The 19,703-nt window shown below is 40.3% G+C and overlaps 2 protein-coding genes across 17 annotated transcripts in view; one reads left to right on the forward strand and one right to left on the reverse strand.

The window, feature by feature from the left end:
• JADE1 (jade family PHD finger 1) overlaps window positions 1–1,363 on the forward strand; it is a 41,383-nt gene extending 40,020 nt beyond the window's left edge. For 13 of the 14 annotated variants that reach the window (XM_030239324.2, XM_050974129.1, XM_030239323.2 and 10 more), the window contains one exon: window positions 294–1,363. In XM_030239324.2, coding sequence (XP_030095184.1) covers window positions 294–1,198 — 905 coding nt within the window. In that variant the 3' untranslated portion in view covers window positions 1,199–1,363. The remainder of the gene's footprint in view (window positions 1–293) is intronic. The other variant, XM_050974134.1, reaches the window with a different exon arrangement.
• A 1,517-nt stretch (window positions 1,364–2,880) lies between these two features.
• SCLT1 (sodium channel and clathrin linker 1) overlaps window positions 2,881–19,703 on the reverse strand; it is a 32,564-nt gene continuing 15,741 nt past the window's right edge. For 2 of the 3 annotated variants that reach the window (XM_018921164.3, XM_009096312.4), the window contains exons 15-21: window positions 19,620–19,694; window positions 19,009–19,154; window positions 18,525–18,717; window positions 16,961–17,157; window positions 9,301–9,379; window positions 8,141–8,236; window positions 2,881–6,312 (exon numbers count right to left, since the gene is read on the reverse strand). In XM_018921164.3, coding sequence (XP_018776709.3) covers window positions 6,250–6,312; window positions 8,141–8,236; window positions 9,301–9,379; window positions 16,961–17,157; window positions 18,525–18,717; window positions 19,009–19,154; window positions 19,620–19,694 — 849 coding nt within the window. In that variant the 3' untranslated portion in view covers window positions 2,881–6,249. Of the gene's footprint in view, window positions 6,841–8,140; window positions 8,237–9,300; window positions 9,380–16,960; window positions 17,158–18,524; window positions 18,718–19,008; window positions 19,155–19,619; window positions 19,695–19,703 lie in introns of all 3 variants that reach the window. The other variant, XM_050974136.1, reaches the window with a different exon arrangement.

The following is a 19,703-nucleotide window of genomic DNA, read 5'->3' on the forward strand; positions in this document are numbered from 1 at the left end:
AGGGAGATCCACTTGCTGGTTGCTTTTTGCCTCTGTCCCTGAGGAGTGTCCTTGTTTTAGTGGACAGAGGAGTGCTAGGACTTGAGTTTGCTACAAGTGTAATTAGGTGCAGGTACAGGAAGATGAAACCATGACGTAGCCACAGAGTTGTGACCTAAAAGTGCAGGACAGGCAGCCATGTGCACATTTCTGATGTGAACACGTCAGGCATGAGGAGCAGAGTTAAAACAGGTACATTGCAAACTGGTGTTTATCTACACAGCTTGACTTGAACTTATTTTGCTTCCATGCAGGTGTGCCTTCCTCATTCTCCTCCATGGAAAGCACGGTGCTGTTCAACAGCCCGTCGCTGGGCCCCAACGCCCCCAAGATCGAGGACCTGAAGTGGCATTCTGCGTTCTTCAGGAAGCAGATGGGCACATCTCTGGCCCACTCCTTGAAGAAACCCCACAAGAGGGACAGGGTAAGAGACAGGTCTGGCAACGACAGCAAATCCCTGCTGAGGCAGCCCAGCCCGAGGGAGGGAGGTGCAGCTCCAGGCAGCTTTTTCAACTTCGACAAGCCCTTTGCTGAGACGCGGATCGCGTCGGCGCAGCAGAAGAACGGCGTCGTTCCAGCAGAGCACAGGAAGAGAAGGGACAATCGCCCGCCGTGCGAGGGGGCCAAGGCAGAGCTGAAGGAAAAGACTTCTAAACACAACCACAAACCCCTGAGACCCACGGAACTCTCTCAGAGGCAACTGGAAAACAAAAGGGCTGTCAACCACTCCGGTGGGAGGTCAGCAGCGCCTGGCACTCGGAGGGATATAGTGCCTAAATGTAACGGGGGCCTGGTCAAAGTAAACTCTAATCAGACAGTAGTCAAAGTGCCTACCACGCCCGCGAGCCCGGGGAAAAACTGGGGCGGATTCCGAATTCCAAAGAAGGGGGAGAGGCAGCAGCAGGGGGAGAGCCTGGAGGAGGCCTGCCGCCAGACCTCCGGCTACCCCTACCTGGGCGTGGGCAGAGTTGCAGCCAAGGAGAGGACAAAGAGCAAGTTAAAGCCTGACAGTGAGAACGATGGCTACGTCCCCGACGCCGAAATGAGCGACTCGGAGCCCGAAGTGGCTGAGAAGAAGTGCAGGCAGCAGAGGCTCAGCCCCAGCAGCAGCATCGGCAGGAGGACGGACATTATTCGGAGGAGCATCCTGGCCACCTGACTGGACACAGGGACGGGGTCACCAGAGTCACACTGCCTACAAGCCACCTTACCCATCGGTGTGAGAGAGGAGCATTCTTAGAGCTACAGACTGACAAAATGAAAGCCCATTTCTTCTGAGTTGTATAAGTATGTTTACATGCACTTAAAGCTGTTTTAAGCTCTTTGGTTTTGTTTTTTTGTTTTTTTTTTCCTCTGCCCCATCCACACCCCTTCACCCTCCCCACTTTTGTGAGAAGGTTGAATCTCCCCTATTTGCAGCTTTCTTGAGTAAGCAGAAGAGTGACATCGCTACTAAAACAGGAGTTGGGATGCACACAACTCACAAAAATCTTTTAAAAGGGGCTGGGGAGGGGGAGGGTAGGAGGAATCAGGCTGCATTCATTCCTTCTAGCTAAAAGGCACTGAAAATTTATTCCCTCCCCCTGACTTCTGGAAAAGCACAAGCTCTTAATTTAACTGGTGTGTATTGAATGGAAGATGGTTGTTAGACCATCCTGCACTGCACTGGTAAGTCCCATTACAAATGCTCCCCATCCCTGGGCAGGGGCTGCTCTTTCTCCTCTCTTTGCAGAATGTGTTCTGTTGTGTTCAGTTTGAGCACAGGTGGCAGCTCAAACCCCTCCCTATGCTCCAGAGTTTACATGTAAATGATGACCAGGCACAGCCAGAGGTTGCACTGGAGGAGGAAGGGACAGGGCAGGGCTTGAGAGATTGGGACTGACACAAAGGATGTTCCCAAATGGCTCAGTTCTGAGCAAGGGGCAGGTCTGGGGGTTCCAACACTCCGTGGAATAACCTGTCACCCATGGTCAGGCACCTGCCTTCGGGAGTGTGGTGACAATTACAGACAGAAGTTTTCTATGGCACTAGGCAGGAGGATTTCCCAAAGGCCACCACAGATGCACTAATGATATGTACTGGGAGAGTCAGGCTTATGACACTAAAAAGTTGCTTTAAATGGACACGAATATATATTTTTAAATAGGATAAAACACAAAGGCAATACATTGTGATTAGCTCTTTACAGTCAAGCAAAGAAAAAACTATTTCATTCTATTATGGATTAGATTTGATGGAAAAGGGAACTTGTATTCTGACTGTGTACTTTTTTAATAATTGCAAGTGGCAATAATGAGTAAGCTGTGAGCAATAATATGAACAGGTTGTGAGGCTGCTGTTTTGTACTGAGTGCACACATCGCAGTGGAGTGTTGGGAGCCTCTCCATTTTGGAATTTTTCATAGACGTAGGAGAGGTATGTTCTGGTGAAAAAGTAGCAGCAGCAATGTGTTAACAGAGAGACAGGCATAGAGAACCTCCTTCTCCTCCCCTTTCCCACTCCAAGCCTGCTGTTATGGCATCCACTCACCTTGGAATGCCTGACCCTTGCCTCCCGAGGAGGGAACACTGACAACACAGAATTCCTCTGCCATAGGACTGAGGATTCAATCAGAAAGTAAAGAAGGCTTAACACCCTATCTTGCTATGCAAGTTAATATTAGCAGTTAAATATTTCACCAGAATGCATCCCTGTTTTAAAACTCAGAAGTCTTAACCTTTTGAGGAAGGGCAATTTTATGTAAGATAATACACTTTGAAAATCCTGTTGCTGATCCCAAGAAGTCAGAGTAAATACATGATTTACAGAGGTGAAAGTCAGGCAGGGCACTGGTGACTGAGGTTACATAGCCACTCTTGGGATGTCTTCAAAGTATAAACAGCAGACAGAGAAAAGGTAAAAGCTAGGTAAAAAAACATCCAGCAACATTCTCCAGACAGGCACTGGTATTTTCTGTAAGAAAGAAGCTCATGACCACACAGGAATTGTCAAGCCATAGATGGAATACCCTAAATTTGGATTCTGAGTAAACCTTTGACCTCACACCCCTTGGACAGAGGTACCTTGTTAATTTGCACTATATTATGAACACTTATGTTGTGCAGAGTGAATGCCTTAGCTGCTTTGTCCCCTGGCACTGAGGGCAGAAAGCTTTGTGAGGTTTCCAGTGGAGCTGACCCCAAACCAAAAAGGCTGTGGTACGACCAGCTCTGTAGGTTAGTTTTGTCCCTGTGCTTAGCCCTCAGCAGGAGGTGCTGCAGGTCCTGCAGTGACAAACCCACCCCTGTGTTTTACTGGGATTTGCTGGATTTCTGTTTCCAAGTGTGACCTTTCCTTGTGCTGACTGACCAAGAGATCTTTGATATGATCCGTGTGTTCTGTCCAACCGTAGGCTAGTTGAACGTCTGTAGAGTTGCCTGGAATGCCATTTGTTAGGTTATAAACTCACACAGATCTAAATGAAGGGTTCATGTTGTGTACAAATCTTGATTTCAGAAGTTTGAGACAATTGTGATGACATTTGTAAAACTTGTACAGATTTTTCACTATGTGCCTAGCTTTGGTGTCCGTTCAGCTGAAATTCATGAAAAAAAAAAAGGTGCATGAAGAGAAACAGAAATAAAAAAGTATATGTAGAGATGACTATTTTATATGACATGGCCCAATCCTGTATTTATTTTCTCCCTTTTTTGAAGTATTTCTAAAGACCTAGTTAAAACAGCTGTATTTTTTGTTAAAATATTCCGTAGAATTGTGCCTTTTGTCTGTATGTGAATAAATGCTGTAAATTTTTGCAGTATCCTTGCCAGCAGTGGTTTAGACCTCCCTGTAATTGTATTTGAGTTCTTACAAAAACACTTGACTGCAATAGTCTGAACAGCTTTGATATATTAGTACAGGTATCACCATGCACACTGCAGCTGCAAGATGTTGTAAAGTTTTAAGGTTTTTAAGGTTTTTTTTAAGGACTGCTTGTTATGACTGTGCCCATCCCATCAGCAGCACACTGTGGTTATCCCCTTGGCATCCTCACAGAGATGTTCCTTACCTCAAAACATTTCCATGTTTTCCATGTAGACAGAGGATGTCCTTGCACAGTCCATGATCTCTGTACTTGTTCCACTGGAAAAGGAACCTGAGGTTTGAAGCTGTGGATCTTTGGGATAATCAGGCTGAAAGTTCTTTCACACTCTGAACTGGCTGGAGTCATGCATTACTGAGGGAACATCTTGTACAGCAGGATTTCCAGGAGATGAAGAATCCTCTAAACTCCAGATGCAGAAATACGGAATGGACTTGGTGCCAAGCAAGAAAAGGCAAGGCAAGGCTGTGAAAGGACACGCTGGGCAATCTATCTTGAAAAAAACAGACCTCCCAATTTGGGAGCAGCCTCCTCTAGCCACCTCAGGGAAATGAAGGAGGTGCTGGGTGTATGATGAACTCCATGTCACCACATTCCTCTTTGTGTCCAGGACAGAAACCTTTTCCTTTCCTGTGTCAGCTGCTGGAATTGCTCTCATGCCCCTTCCTTTGTGTCATCCCTGCAGTTGCTGTTCTGGCAGACAGCCACCAGGTAAGAGCTGCACCCCAGGGTGAAATGAATATACCCATAATTGACAGGGAAGCCTCCAGGAACAAATACCAAATCCTGAGAAGTGCCTGCCCCTTCCAGCCAGGTTTCACTTCACAGTCAGAGCCTGCCTTTGAGGAGTGAAGGGGATTAATGGCTCACACAAAATTTTCCAGGTGGCCTGTCATCATCTCAGCTGTGCATTATGCAAATGGAACAAGGTGCCTGGTACTTGCCTGCCTCTCTATCACTCTGCTGATTGATGAAAATCTCACCCAAACAAACACTCGGAGCTTCTGAAAAATGTATCCATGTTGTTTTGGAGAATCTTTCACATCTTTTAACCAAAATTGAGATTCAGAGATTGCAGTGGATACAGGCATCTATCAAGAAGAAAAAGCAACCACTGTAGGAACTAGTGCTTTCCCTGCAGCAAGCAGGAACTGTTTCTGAGGGTGTATCCATCTTCCAGGCTCTACCTGAACAGCCAAGATTTCAGGAGGCAGCACAAAGTCTTCTGTCCTCTGAAATGCAAATATGGTGAAGATCCACTGCCATCGGCACAAATGAGACATTTCCATCAAGCACTAGCCAGCAGCTGAATGAGAGGTTAGAAACCAGAACTGCACTCTTCACATTTAAGTGGAAGGACAAGCAGTTATGTCAGTTAAGGCCAAGATGTGAGCACTTTAAAATCACTCAAACACCTATCTAATGCTTGTAACATATGCTACAAGAGAAAATGGAGTTTGGCTGTAATTGTAGAATGATAGCTGTGATCTGTCTCAACTATCAAAGAAACCCCATGTACATGAGGATTCCCACATCTTGGCATCTGTACAACTGAAATCCACTCCTTCAAAAGATATAAAGGCTGGATGATTTACCTTTGTGCAAATTGAAATAAAAGAATGGAATTTCCCAGATATGTCCAAACCAATGGAGCAGACCAACAGAAAAGCAAGGAATTGTAAAATAATTATGAAATTATTAATATAGTATGAAGAAAAAGCACAACTGCAGGAGGATGACAGAGCTAAGAATGAGCTGAGTAGCCTCAGCAGCATTTTCATTATTTCCTGCACCTTAGGGCCATCAAACCAAACCAAACTGAATTCTTTACACTGGAAGGCAACGGAGGCATCGTGCAGCTCAAACACTGACAAACAAAAGAGCAACTCTGGCACTCATGCTGTAATGAGTCTAATTATAATTCACAAAGGATCTTCAATTTGTTCCCAAGTTACCAGCACTATAATGAAAAATGAAATATACTGACTGCACATCAGCAAAGCCAAGATGAATTTCAACACAAGTGTTAGCTACTGCCTGTACACAATCTCGTCACAGTTGGAGCCACTGGATTTAAGACCAAAAAACCCTGAATGTGCCACAGCACTGTGCCAAATTTTTTTATTTGCTACATTAAAGGACTTGAATGACAACATTTTGCAGACTTCTTCCAGTCTTTATTGTGCATACAGAGACAGCATCTTCATCCACTCCTTTTCTTACCAGAATTTAAGTTCTACAAGCCTTGCTGTGCTTTTGACTGTAGTGCTCCAATATGAAGTTTCTCCAGCAACCTCCTAACTCCCAGCATGAATGGGAGTTGATAAATGAATGATTAAAAACACGTGTTAAATAGTTTCCAGATCTTTCAGGGAAGCAGCTTTTTTATTCTGTGTAGTTATCAGGCTGAGCTGTAATGAAACACAAGCAGGTGATAGCTTCATAATAATTCTTTGTAGGATCAAAGTAACAGCAACAGTAGAACTTCCATACTGAATGTGTCATGAAGGAGAGAGAACAAGCACAGGCAGTGTGAATTTGGGATGAACAGCAAAATTTACAATGCACTCTGTAGATCTGTCTTAATTCCCAGAGAATACAAGATGGTAGGTAGCAGGAATACACTTCAAAAGACACCTACAGGATAGATGTTTTAAATTTGTGCAAGCATCATTTTGTATTTTTTTATGGTTCTTACTGAATCACTATTATTTCAGAATAAGCTAAGATTTACAGTCATGAAGTGACCACAATAAAAGGGTAATTTTTAGGCTCCCTCCAAGTCTAGCTCTAGTCTATATCTGATACAATTTTACAGTGAAGGTGGATAAAGTAGTGAGAAAGCACAAGCCAGAAAGCAGCACTCAGCCTACAGGTTAGAAATAGAGAGAATCATTACTCTGATGGAATTCACATCTGAACATTCAGGCTTCTGGGCCCTAGGAGAGAATAAATACCCAGATTCAGAAGAGGGGACATTCTTGCAGCACTTCTGGAAACCTTGAGAGAGACACTGCCAGCCTGTGGTTTTTTTGGGGTGGAGAGAAAAAGGAAGGGGCTTGGCACAACATTTGTGAAGTCACTAGAAAGCAGCCAGGCCTCTGCAGTAACCTCTGCCATGAGGGCAAGGCAGTTCTGAAGTCTGGCAACAGCATTTGGGCTGCACAACATCAGATCTCTTTGTTAGCTTTCAGAGAAAGCCTGGTGAGGAACAGCTAATTACCAATGTTTCCAGAAACAGCAAGACCTCTTCCTCTGTGGGCACCAAGGCCACAAGTTTATTCCCTTGCAACGTGACATAAGGATGTTTGGGGTTTTATGGGAAGACAGCATCTTAGAAGCATTAGAGCTAAACAGATCCACATAACAAACAGGAGGTTAAAGAAAAAAAAAATCCTCTTTCAGAGCAAATCTTCAGCAGCTGAATAGACCTTGTCATGACAGAGAGCATTTAGAGCCAGGAACCACAGCTTATGTTATGACAGCTTGGCAGCTATGCCCATTTATTCACTGCTGTTGGGGAAAAAAAATGCCATTTGTCCTAACTGAGCAATTTAGGTCAGCCAAACATCTCTCCTCTCTGCAGCTCACATGGGGTCACCCACATTAACAAGCTGTAATTTGCAAATGGTTTTCCTAAATCACTGTAAAAAAAAAAAAAAAAAAAAAAGCAGGAGGCAGAAAGACCATCTTGACTTAATAGGAGGCCAACTTGAGTAATGAACTTCTTGGCAAAAAAATGAACTCAGTTTATAAACCCCCATGGGATTTCCTTCAAGTTGTACAGCTGAAACACTATGGAAAAATTGAATACCAAGAGGGATACACTCTCTCCTTCACCTCTCCAATGGCCTGGAAAGAAACAAGCATTTCCTACTCTGTCTACAATTTTTACCACTGCAGAAGCTGCTGCAGCTGTTAGACACAGCCAATGATATCTGCAGTGGGTGCACTCCAGCAGACAAGCAAACAGGAGCTACAGTTATTAAGGATTTGGAAAGGCTTGTACACCTTAATTCACACATTTTGAACCATGCAGGTTTCATTCATATGAAATTCCACAAACCTAAGCTGTCAAATAAACACCCTGTCAGAAGGTGACCTGTCCAAAATCCAAGCTTGTTAAAATCGTGTTGGTAATAATGCTCATCAGGGATCACCTCTGCCTGAGGAATGATGTCAGATGAGTACTTTTGCACATTCCATGTGCTTGGATAAGACTTTTTGTGAGCTGGGTACCTGCTGGGATGCTGTGGCTGCTCTCTGTTCTGCCTGGCTCAGCCGCCTCTGAAGCCTGTCGATGTATTCCCGATACTCCGTCATCAACGTCTCATCCTGTGGAAACAGAATCTCTCATCACAATGCCAAGTTCTTTTTCACTGAACCCCCTCATTCAGTGGATAAAGTAGCAAAAAAAAGGCTTAACACAAGAGGAACATCAGAAGTGGAACTGTTACAATAAAAGCCTGAGGACAAACTGCTGACACATTATAGAGAATTTCCAGCTCAATTGTGACATCATCTGACTTTTCCAATCAATCTGCAGGGAAGTTTTACTCATTTCAACACCTTGCAGCAGGATGGATTGAGGCTAACATTTTAATTCAGGTTATTTAATCCATGCAACCTTACAACAGAAATGGTTTAGCTATTTAGCTCAGAAGAAATACAGTAGATAATACAAATGGGATGATAAACCTGCTACAGATCTCATCTGTTCCCTTCAAAAAGCCTTTCTTAACAGCCTTTACTCACTTCTCATATTATTTTTGTCCTCTAAATAACACAGCACTACAAAAAAACAAGACAGAAGGACTTATTCTGGATAGAAGTAGATGTTATCCCAGATTTATAAGGCTGACAGGAAAGCCCTTTCCTAAAGTGCCCATTAATTATTGAACAATGCACATTCCAAAACAACCCTGCCCTTCATCTTTAATGGATAGTGCTTTTAGCTATATTCATACATGGACACAGAATGTAAATTCTGCATGCACACAGCATGTGGAGAACTTGGTGAGTGTATGTATGTGCCACATTATCCATTATCCCAGTGTGCCTGCTCCTGTTTAGGGGCTTGCAGGGATTCACAGGCGGAAGTTAAGTTCAGAAACATTTCCTGAAATTTGTCCAGAATTGCTAGATTAGTCACTTAGAAAGACAGAAAGATGATTTCCCCTTTTACATCTGTAATTTGAGAGTAAAGTTCATTTGTCTTCCTGCCATTGGAACATGTCAGTCAGCAAGAAACAGTGAGGCTTCCCAACCGTTACTGACTAGCCCTGTCAAAAATCCTTACTTTTCTCTAAGCCAGCAACATAACTCACCTAAATAGGTTTCTGCTAAGATCTTAAGTGTATGCACACTGAAAGTAGCTGTCACATCAGTCATTATCTTACCTCAGTTACCTTCTCATTTGCTATTTCCAGCTGGGAAATGAGCTCCTGGCTACGGAGTTTTTGTTGACGCAGCTCACTTCTGGGAATCAGAAGAAAAGATGCTGATTGGCAAACAGTAGTACTTCAGTTATTGGAATGTAATTTCATAGATAGCTCCCTGAATTGTGCAGGCTTATGGTGGGTTTTAATTGCAGGGTTACTCTTAAGCCACCCATTTCAAAAGAACCACACAGCACTTCTTCATGCTGTGCATTCAGAAGTGTAATGGCAGAGGAACAAGATGTATTTGTTGGAAGCAGCAAGACTGTGTCAAGAGCACTTGACATTTTACAGGGTTTTTTTTTCCCCTGTTTATTGAACCTTATTTTGGAGGCATGCTATCTAGGATACAATAAATATAAGCTGCATTTTGCACAGTAAGTTCAATATTGAGATTAACATTCTAATTAGTGTTCCATAACCAGACCTCAATGCAGGCATTTAAAAGGTGCTTTGAAGTACCTAAAAATAACTCACTCTATACTTGTGAGACAGACAACAATGTGACACTTTGTGAGGAAAAGGAAAATACCACCTACTTCAAAGCAGTCTTTTGACTTTTATACTGAATGAGTTTTAGTGATCTTCAATTTACACAGTATTGAAGACAAAAAACATCTGGGTTATGACAGACAATCTCTGAGCTAGTGCCTAAAGGAAACAGTTATTGCCTTCTATCAGCACAAGAAGGATGACTAAAGACCCAACTCCAGGAATTTTGGCCAGGGAAAGATGCAAACCTAGGTGAGCTGCTCTAACCTCTGACCAGTCTCCACCGCCTCACCTGTTGCTGAAACTGCCTGGGAAGTTAAAGCCTTTATTCTCTTTGAGGGAATGGAGGTAAGGCAGCAGATACTTTAACCTCAGATTTTCACCTTAAAGTCTGCTATTTTAATGATGACACTTAGTTCTCAACAATGATTTGCTGTTATAAACTTTTCAACTTAGTACTTCATAAAAGTTTGATACATGGCACTTGAAATACAAGGTTGCAATGCATGTGTAACATCGGGTCACCACTACATCTGGTGAGGAATTTCCACTCACCTATTCTCAACCCACCTTCTCAACCTCTTTCACCAGTCCCAGGTAGATATCACAAAAACTTCAACAACTTTGAACTTTGATAGAAATGAAAGTACATAGGGAGATATTTCAGTGTTGTTAAACAGTTAAAATCACATCTAGGTTATACCTGTTATCACATGTGAACACTTTTATATAAAGTAAGACTTAAGATTGCAGGATCAAGGCAGTATGTAACACTATTTTTGTAATTTGTCCTCTGTAATTAGTAGCAAGCATCAAATGAGGCATTTTCAATATAGCAGACCAATTTTTAGGTGCCCTAAAAATTCAGAGTTACTGAAAGGAGCCTGTCTCCTTGCTTGTGCTGAGGTGTGGAATTAGCATGCTTAGCAGCACAGACCATAAACAGAGTTTACAGGCTCATACACAGCTGTGATCAAGAAATTATTTTCATAATGAGATCACACTGAACACATATTTAAAAGGAAACAGTTTAACCTTGTAAGCATCAGGAAATGTGATGGCTATTGAGCTAGACAGTTGATTCATTCTGAGTGTTAACCCTCCCCCAAACACAACTTATGAGATCTCAGTATTAGAAATGAGCAATAACCCCAACTGCTGGATAATTACACCAGCCCCCACTGCACATTGTCTTTGCTAAGTGAGCAGGAAACAAAAGGTGAGCTTCCAGCATTTCAGCAGACGGGTGATAAATCCACCAGCTGCAGCAAGTACTTTCTGCAAAGCTCTCATGACAAATATAGCATGTGCCAGCTGTTTTTTTCGTTGAATTATACTATAATATGCTTCAGTTACTCTTAGTAATTATGAATTTTGTATACTGCCAGTACCTGCAGCTGTCTCTCATCCTGGTAATATTTTTTTTCTTTAATGAACATCTTAAAATAAGCAGCTATGGCTGCCAAACATTGCACAAGTGCAGCCAAGAATAATGTTTCAGAAAAAGAGGCAACTTCCTCATCTCAAGATGCCATGCAATTCACTCCCTGTACTCTTCAGGGTGCAGGGAAATGGAGAAAGCATTCACAGCCAACATTTCATATATTGCCACCAAAAAAGGTCATTCCTCAGAGGCAGACTATTTTCAATCACAGAAAATAAAAACAAAGAACTCCAAACCCCACACATGCCTACTGATGAGTCAGGGACTCCAACTATGACAAAGAAATGTGTCAGAGGCAAAAACTGGAACAAAGACACCCAAAATAGCTGCAGTCAGATGGCTTAAGCTAAGCAAAGTCCTTAAATATAAAAACAATATAGCAAGGATTCCCTTTTGTTAAGTACAGACAATTATAATGCAAGTGACTATTAAGGAAATTAAGCCATTCTGTATAGTTACTCAGATAAATAGGTTTATGCTACAAGTGTTTTTTATTCCCCCCCAAAAGTTATATCTTGCTACTAGATAATAATGGCACATGAATAGGATTATTAATTTGTTTGTTCACATTGTGTATTATTACTGCATTTTATTACTTCTGTAATTAAAGGGTTCAGATTTTAAAGCTCCTCAAATGCAATGTTTCATGGAAGGAAACTTACCCCCTTTATAGTTAAGGCCAATGCTTATACATTGTTTCATGCACTGTTTTGTAGAAGAACAGACCTGTGTATAACTATTTCTACCCCTATTCAAGCTAAACTGTACCTAAACTGAGCAATCATCCATGTGTCTGACAGGCCAGAGCAATATCCTTGGCAAAGTCAAGAGAACTGTCAATTTCCTGTCAGTTTTCAAGTTAGAGGACTGACCTTTTTCCCTGTCTGCAGTTGTCCAGATCTAGTCCACTTGAAGGGCATTCTGGGATGATTCAGTCATTTGATTCAATAGAAAACTTTGTTTATCCAGGTGAATCTTACTCTTGCTCCAACCAGAATCATGTTCAGCAAAAATAAGCTCTTGGTGTTGGCCACTGGTGCAGAGTCTGGCAAGGGTTTATCTGCTTACCTGCAAAATTCTCTCTCTTTACCCCAGCTTTTCATTCTCAGGGTAAGGACATAAAAAGCTACAAAAAATACTGATACTACAAAAAATATATGCCAACAAGATGGCAGATATGATTAACCATCTTTTGTATTTGTTCATTTATCTACAGACCTGCAAAGGTGGGCTTTACAGAACAAATCAATCATCTGTTTATTTTTAAAACTTGCATAGAGTCTGTCACTTCATTTTATTTGAAACTTGCATAGAGTCTGTCACTTCATTTTATTTGAGAAGATGCTGGCAGACTGAATTACCCTGGTTTTGCCTGAATTCTGCTGTCAGAACTGTCTCTTTCAACCCTTCCCACTCTACCCTCTGTTCTGCTGTAACTGAAGTTTATTTCCTTCCAATTTACAAATTTCCTAAACACCCTTTGGTATTGCTGATTCCACTTCCTATGTGCTGTCATTTATTCTTCTCAGCTGAAGTCTGAAGAGCTACAGAGCTTTACAGTGATGCTGTAAAGTGACAAGAGCAGTCTTATCCAGATGTGGCCAGAGGAACCAATCTTCTGGATTATAGTGCTTCAGTGACAGCAAGAGCCTGTAAAAACTTGTTCATGCTTTCCTCACTTCTTTCAAAAGTAAATTCTTTCAGATGAAGACAAGAAAAGTAAAAAGCACTCAACGCTGATTTTTTTGCCATGACTGTCAAAGGCAGATCACCTTAAATTTTTGGGACATTCAAACTGAGAGCCTAAAGTTTCCCAATTGGAAGCTCTACACCCTGTGGCATCAGCAACAACAGCAACATGGATTGCTTCTAGTTCTTATCCATGGAGTGCTTCTAGTTCTTATCCATGGAGTGCTTCTAGTTCCTATCAAATTCAACACCCATCTCTGGAGAAGTGACACTGGAGATCAAAATGGCTTTTTCAACATTAAGTCTCATTTGGTTATTTAGATTACTTGGACAACATTCCACATATAGAGGAGGAGGGGGAAAGAATAAATTAGTTACTCAAGAATCAGTTAATCTGATGAACGTAAAATACTTAAATTATTCACCAAGACTTAGAAGCTCTTTTTGTGAAAAGAAGAAGCTCTTTTTTATGAAAGTTTGACAGTTTTATAAAATTTCTATACTTCTGTTTTCCAATGAAATTCCTATAAAGAATATGAAAGATGACTTTTTTTTACAACTTTTTACAGTGATCACTCACTTTATACTATTTTACTACTATTTTATAATTGCAAGCATTTGCTAAGTTCACTTCATGAGAACTCCCAGTCCATTTACCATGGATGCAATCAGGGGTCAGAGCAGTTTGGTTTCTGACTCTGCCAGAGCAGAGACTGTGAGAATAAAGAGAATAAACTTGGCAGTGAGTTGTTTGCCATGCTGCCAAGAGCAAGGTTTGTATTTGGAATGATGACCTGTGTCACAAGGAGCAGTGACCTCCTTAGATACCTTCAGGGTTGACAGGCAGAAGGAGAGGGAAGCAAAACTGGCTCCTTGCCCTTCTGCAAGGTGAAGATGAGGTCTGTTACCCATAAATCCTCCTTAAGATGCATGCAATATCCTAAGAGGCTCAGAGGGAAGAAAGCTTTTCTCATAAATGAAGACTGTAATACATTTGTATGAAGAAAATGTAAATGTAATTTAGTCTACAAGTATTCAGTGCACTGCCTCCTGTTTCAGCCCTGGTTCTGAATTCCAAGTTCAGCTTTATCAGCAACAGTTACATGTTTAACTTGAATGAGATCCAAAGGTCCAGAAAAGCAGAGAATAATTTTCAATCAAGTCTGGAAGAATCAAATTTACTTATCAACACTTCTATCTACAGCTTTTTCACTGATCTGTTAGATTCTTCTGTTTTTACATTATAGGCTCTATCATTACAGTTTGCAAAATGTACTTTTACTTCCTAATTTTTTTTCAGATCAAAAACCCCCTAACATTCACTGGTGCTGCTTCATTCCTTATTTGAATTTATTTAATGCTTCCTTTGTGCATAGGGATTACACCTCACCAACAAAACCCTGCAGACTTAGAACATGACAAATGAGCAGCAAGGAATGTGGAAAAGTTACCAGCTGCTGGTGGTCAGTTTAATAAAGAAGCCAAAATGCTTCAGACACCTTCACATGGGAAATGAAAGCAATGAGGACAGAACTGGAAAAGCACCATGACTTTCAGGCAAAGGAATGGGAAACACCTACACTAACAAATGGGACACTGAGTCAGTGTTTATGGGAGCTGTGCTAACAACAACCTCCTGGAGCAATGCAATCTAAAATGCTTTCCCCACACACATGGACAGGACTTGGTTAGGAAGTTTCTAACTTCCTAGAAAACCACTCAGCTATAAAACACATTAGCACGCTGCAAGAGTAATGAATCTCGTTAAAAACTGTAGTTTTGTTAAAAAATTTAATTCTGCTACACCTCACCAACACATCTTCTGCATTTGCTCACGTATTTACATGGATCCTCTGTTCCCTTGGACCCCACCCCAAGGCTGGGTGAGAACATTTCCTGCATTAGCCTCAAAAGACCTTTCAAACACAGCATTTAATTAACAATAGATTAATTATTCCATTACCAGTATCAGTCTTATTTTGTGTTCTTAGTGAAATTTCCCTGATAAATGCATTTGCAGCAAAATTACTCAGCTTTTTAAATAATCAGCAACTTGATTTTAGCTCCCAACACAGTAAGAAGCTATTTGCTGCTCTGTACCTGCAGTCAAAATGTTATTGTGATAGATGAAAAGAAATATGATAATTATACATTTATAGTATAAGCAAGGACTTCTGTGCTGAATAACTACTACAATGTAAATTCTGGAGCTGATTTTCACACCAACTGCATTTTGCATTACATTGCCGAGTGTCTGGCAATGCATATAAAGTGAAAAATAAGCTGGCTTTAAAATTTCCAGATAATACTGATAAGGTTCAGTTAGACTACTTCTCACCATGATATCAGAGCATCACTGCACAGATTTAACACTAAATTCCTGATGTCAGTCTAAATGACAACCCTCCTGTTTCTGCTGCTAGCTGCCTTGCCAGGTAGAGCAAATGCCTGATAAAGACTTCTATTTCTAGCTTATACAGTATGCAAAGGCATAACACACAAAACCATGTCATAAAGTAACTGACTTAGCTTTTAGACTTGCACCAAAATATCTACTGAAGTCACATAAACAGGGACATTTTCAAGATTTATTATCCACTTTTCATCCAGGTTCACAAAGCAGACTTCCTTGTATTTTCTATGTCAGCATTTTGCTGCAGAAAAATGAGGTCTAAATCTTTTGGTCTGCTGTAACAACATTTTAACACTGAACAGTAAAGGTTTTAAAAGGAAAACAGCTACATCACAGATAACTTTAATTATTTTGGAAGTCTGCAATTTTCTCCTTTTAAGTGGAACTTGCTGAACCCCATCCAGGATCTAATGATGAACCTAGAGGCTCAGCTGTGAAGTTTTGTATTTTGTTTTACAGGAAAAACCCTACAAATTTAAGAGCTAAAATTTACCTGCATTACATTAATAATAAAACATTAAAAAAACCCAAGACTACCCCAAAGGAAAGGAAAGGTAGAATTAACAGGTTCCCAGTTTTAATAGGGAAAAGCTTTGCTTCCATGTTAACTTGATAGCAAAGCAACTTCTAAAAATCACTCAGCAAAGAACCACATGAGTGCATCACTCTAAGTGATTAAAGGGCTGCTTCAAATTTATCAAGTTAACAGAGCTACATAACCTGAATTTTTGTTCTCAAACCCACTGAAAGGTAATGCAATGTTATATTCCTTCCTAACTACTTTAATTTTAAAGAAATTAGACTTATGAAATAAGGCTTCCTAGTTTTTGTGGACCAGTGTGTCAGATTCCTCCAATTTTTAACCAGTTTTGAAGAAGAGGAGATCTTGAGGACATAAACTTTTCTGCAGTTCTAAAAAAATACCAGGCTAATTTAACCTCAAATTAATAGCCTACTTGAGCTATCTGACAGTGCTTCCTGAGCCTAGAAATGAAATGAAGCACAGGGGACACTTGCAAAACTGAAAATATTCTTGTATTCTACACGGCAAAATAAAAGCATCAGCTTAAAAATAGGGATGAATTAAGAGAAAAATTTATACCTTATTTTTCCTTTGGAGAATTACACAACCCATTTTTATGTTCATTTAGAACTGCTCAGAAGAGCACATTAGAAGTACATTCCAAGAGGTTTTTGTCCAGTCTATTTTAGAAGTCTGGAGATTCACTCCACAACTGATGTTATGGCTTTTCTGAAGAGGTACAGAAATTCTCATAATCCAAAGTTAAAATTGTCTAAATTGAGTGTGCTGTATCTTGAAGGAGAAAAATCAAAAGCAATACATTCCATTTACTTTTTGTCATTACAAAGCCTCGGACATTATCAACAAGATAATGAAACAGTGAAAGTTTTCCTTCAGTGCTAACTTCAGAGAGGATCACAGGTTCTGTTTAGATCACTCTGTTTTGCTGCAAGCACATCTTTGAATCTGGATGGTTTGCCCTTCATGGTTTTTCACGACAAATTCTTCACAAACAGTATCTGAACCACACTTTGCAGAAGGAGAACAAAACTGCACTTACTTCAGCTTACTGATCCTGGCTTCTGCAGTTTCAGTGAGGTTTTTTGTTTCTTCTTTCCACCTGTTTGTTGCTTTCTGCTGAGCTACCAAGAGACGTCTGAGCTCTGTGGTGGACTTGTGACTGGTGTCCTCCATCTCCCTGAGTCGAGCTTCATACCCATGTTCTTTCACTGCATGCTCATGCTCCATTGTGCTTATCTAAAAAACCCCACAAATCCAGCACAATGAAATCTCTCACTCCTTACCTTTTCTTTTTTAATATTTGTTTCACAACACCTGAGTTAAATTTATAAACATTTGTTGGAAGTGTGTAAGATACAATAATTAAACTTCTAATTATATACTCAGAGATACGTGTTCCCAAAGCCAATTTAAGCAAATAGGACAACTGACAATAAAGGATAATGAGCTGTGGATGCTTATTTTTGTAAGTAATCTTTATTCTTCTCCCTTGTGTTTTCTCCACAGAAACAAGCTGGTTCTTTTTCATCTAGCTAAATGTGTTAGGAGTTTCATAACTGCATCTGCAACCCTTTGTACATCAGAGGGAAATGAAATCAAGCAGTGAATCTTATCTGTGACTGTAATGGAAGCCTGCCTGATTAAAAATGAGACAGACAAAGATTTAGTATATGCTTTCTGTGCTTCATATCCACCACCTCTCTGTTACAAGATTCTCATCCTTTGTTTAAGCAAAGAGTTCTGGACTTGTACAAGAGTCCCTGCTCAGTTTCACAGCTTTCTTTATCTTGTAGTGCAAAGTAGAAGCCAGATTTGAGCTGGTCCCCACTCACATCTTGTAAAACTGCTTACTGAGGTTGTTTTCATTGCTCCAGATCCTCAAATCCCTTTCTTTAGTATCTTACACTGCAGAGGGAAAAGGACCAGCTCTCAGAAAGCACATCAAGGATGAAAGCTGTTCCTCCCTCCAGAAGCCACAGGTACCCTGAATCTGTTGAGGTTACTCCTGATTCCTTATCCCACCTGCAGCCTGCTCAGGGGCATTTAATGGAACATGTTCATAAAGAACAAAGCAGCTTGCAGCTAGTACTCTTGTTTGCAGCTAAGCATAGAGAACAATTTCCTCTGCCCAGAAAACAAGAACCAATGTCTGACAGCCACACTGTTAAATTATTTATTATTTATTATTTGTGTCCACCATGTTGACTGCCCTGTCAACACGGTGGACACACAAGCAGAGGAACACTGTGGGAAGAAATTTAGACAAACAAAGATTTCTGACACATTAGAGACAATAAATAAAGATTGGGAATTTCATTATTTAATCTATCCATTGCTTATTTAAAGCAAAGAACATTTGGGGTCTTCTGATCAAAGAGAATTTAATACACATTAAAATACAATTTAATTAGCAGAGACTGAGTCCCCCATGAATTCTGAGGACACACAATGCAACAATAAAACTACTTTTAAGCAGCAACCAGGAAGCATCACTGAAGCTCTCAATCTTAGTTTAAACATTTCATGCTTTTCTTCTTAGAGCTGCTGCCTTACTAAGCAGATATTAGCCTTGCATTACAAAGAAAAAACAAAAAAAAACATACCTTTATTTTAGCTTTTTTTTGAGCCTCTACTGCCAGTTTTCTCAAACCCTCCATTTCATTTTGCAATTGTTCATTCTCCTGCTGAAGTTTTAGTCTTTGTTCACTGACAAAGGAACTCTTTTCTCTTTCTGAATCCAGAGTGCTTTGCAATTTACAGATAACTTCCTGGCAGCGGGATTTCTCTTCCTCAGAGCTAAAAGAGAGGGAAAGTCTGGCTGTAACTGAAGAACTGAACAACTGCTGAACCAGGGAATGAAAGAAATAGACTGGGAGCTATCCACAAATCAGCAAAGAATTTTATCATGATGATGAAATTGATAAAATCAAGCTTAGTTTCACAATTATGGTATCTTGATACCATGTCTGCTACTGAATAAAAAGATTTGACAAAGCCCTAACAACACACACTGAAAAGTTTAAATAGTCCAAGTAATTTCCACTGATTTCTCTTCTTGCTTCTGTAAACATCTGTAACATCACTTACTTCATTTCCAGCTGTTTGAGTTTATTTTGTGTCACCTGCAGACTCCTCTGCAGGTCATCCTTGGCAGCTTCTGCAAGTAAATACTTCTGATGCAGCTGCTCCAGCTTCCTACTGTCAGATTCATGCTCTCTGTGCTCCCTGTAAATCTGAAGAGTAAACTTAGATGTCAGTTTACTCCTCATTGCACCCTCTTTTCCTATGATTTAAAATTAAACTCTATTTCTAACATTGTTGCTGCTACTTGAAAAAGAGGAAAGTTTCCAAGGATCTGATCAGACATTTATTTTGTTTTCTGTCTATTGATCTTAACTGGAATATGTACCAGCATTTTTTTGGTTATGCTAAACATGTCTCTTTTACTTTTGACACTTTTCAAAGAACTTTCTTTTTCAGTTTGGTGTTGCAGCTTTAAAAGACTTTCTGGATTTAAAAAAAAGAATGCAAACAACCTTTAAAGTAAATATATGAAAATTTACAATTAGGAAAATCTACTCAAAAATAAAATAAGAAATTAAGGGAGAATTGCATTAAAAATGGAGAAAAAAATCTGTGTATTTTTCCTTCTGTAAAGAGATCTTAAATGTGATGTAAAAAAAATAAAATTGCCTTACCTTTTCAAGTTCTTCTTCCACTGCTCTCTTTTCTCTAATGGCTCGTTCAAGTTGACTTTGTTTTTCTCCACATTCCTTTTCATA

This window comes from Serinus canaria, chromosome 4, assembly GCF_022539315.1.
Source record: "Serinus canaria isolate serCan28SL12 chromosome 4, serCan2020, whole genome shotgun sequence".
NCBI lineage: Eukaryota > Metazoa > Chordata > Aves > Passeriformes > Fringillidae > Serinus > Serinus canaria.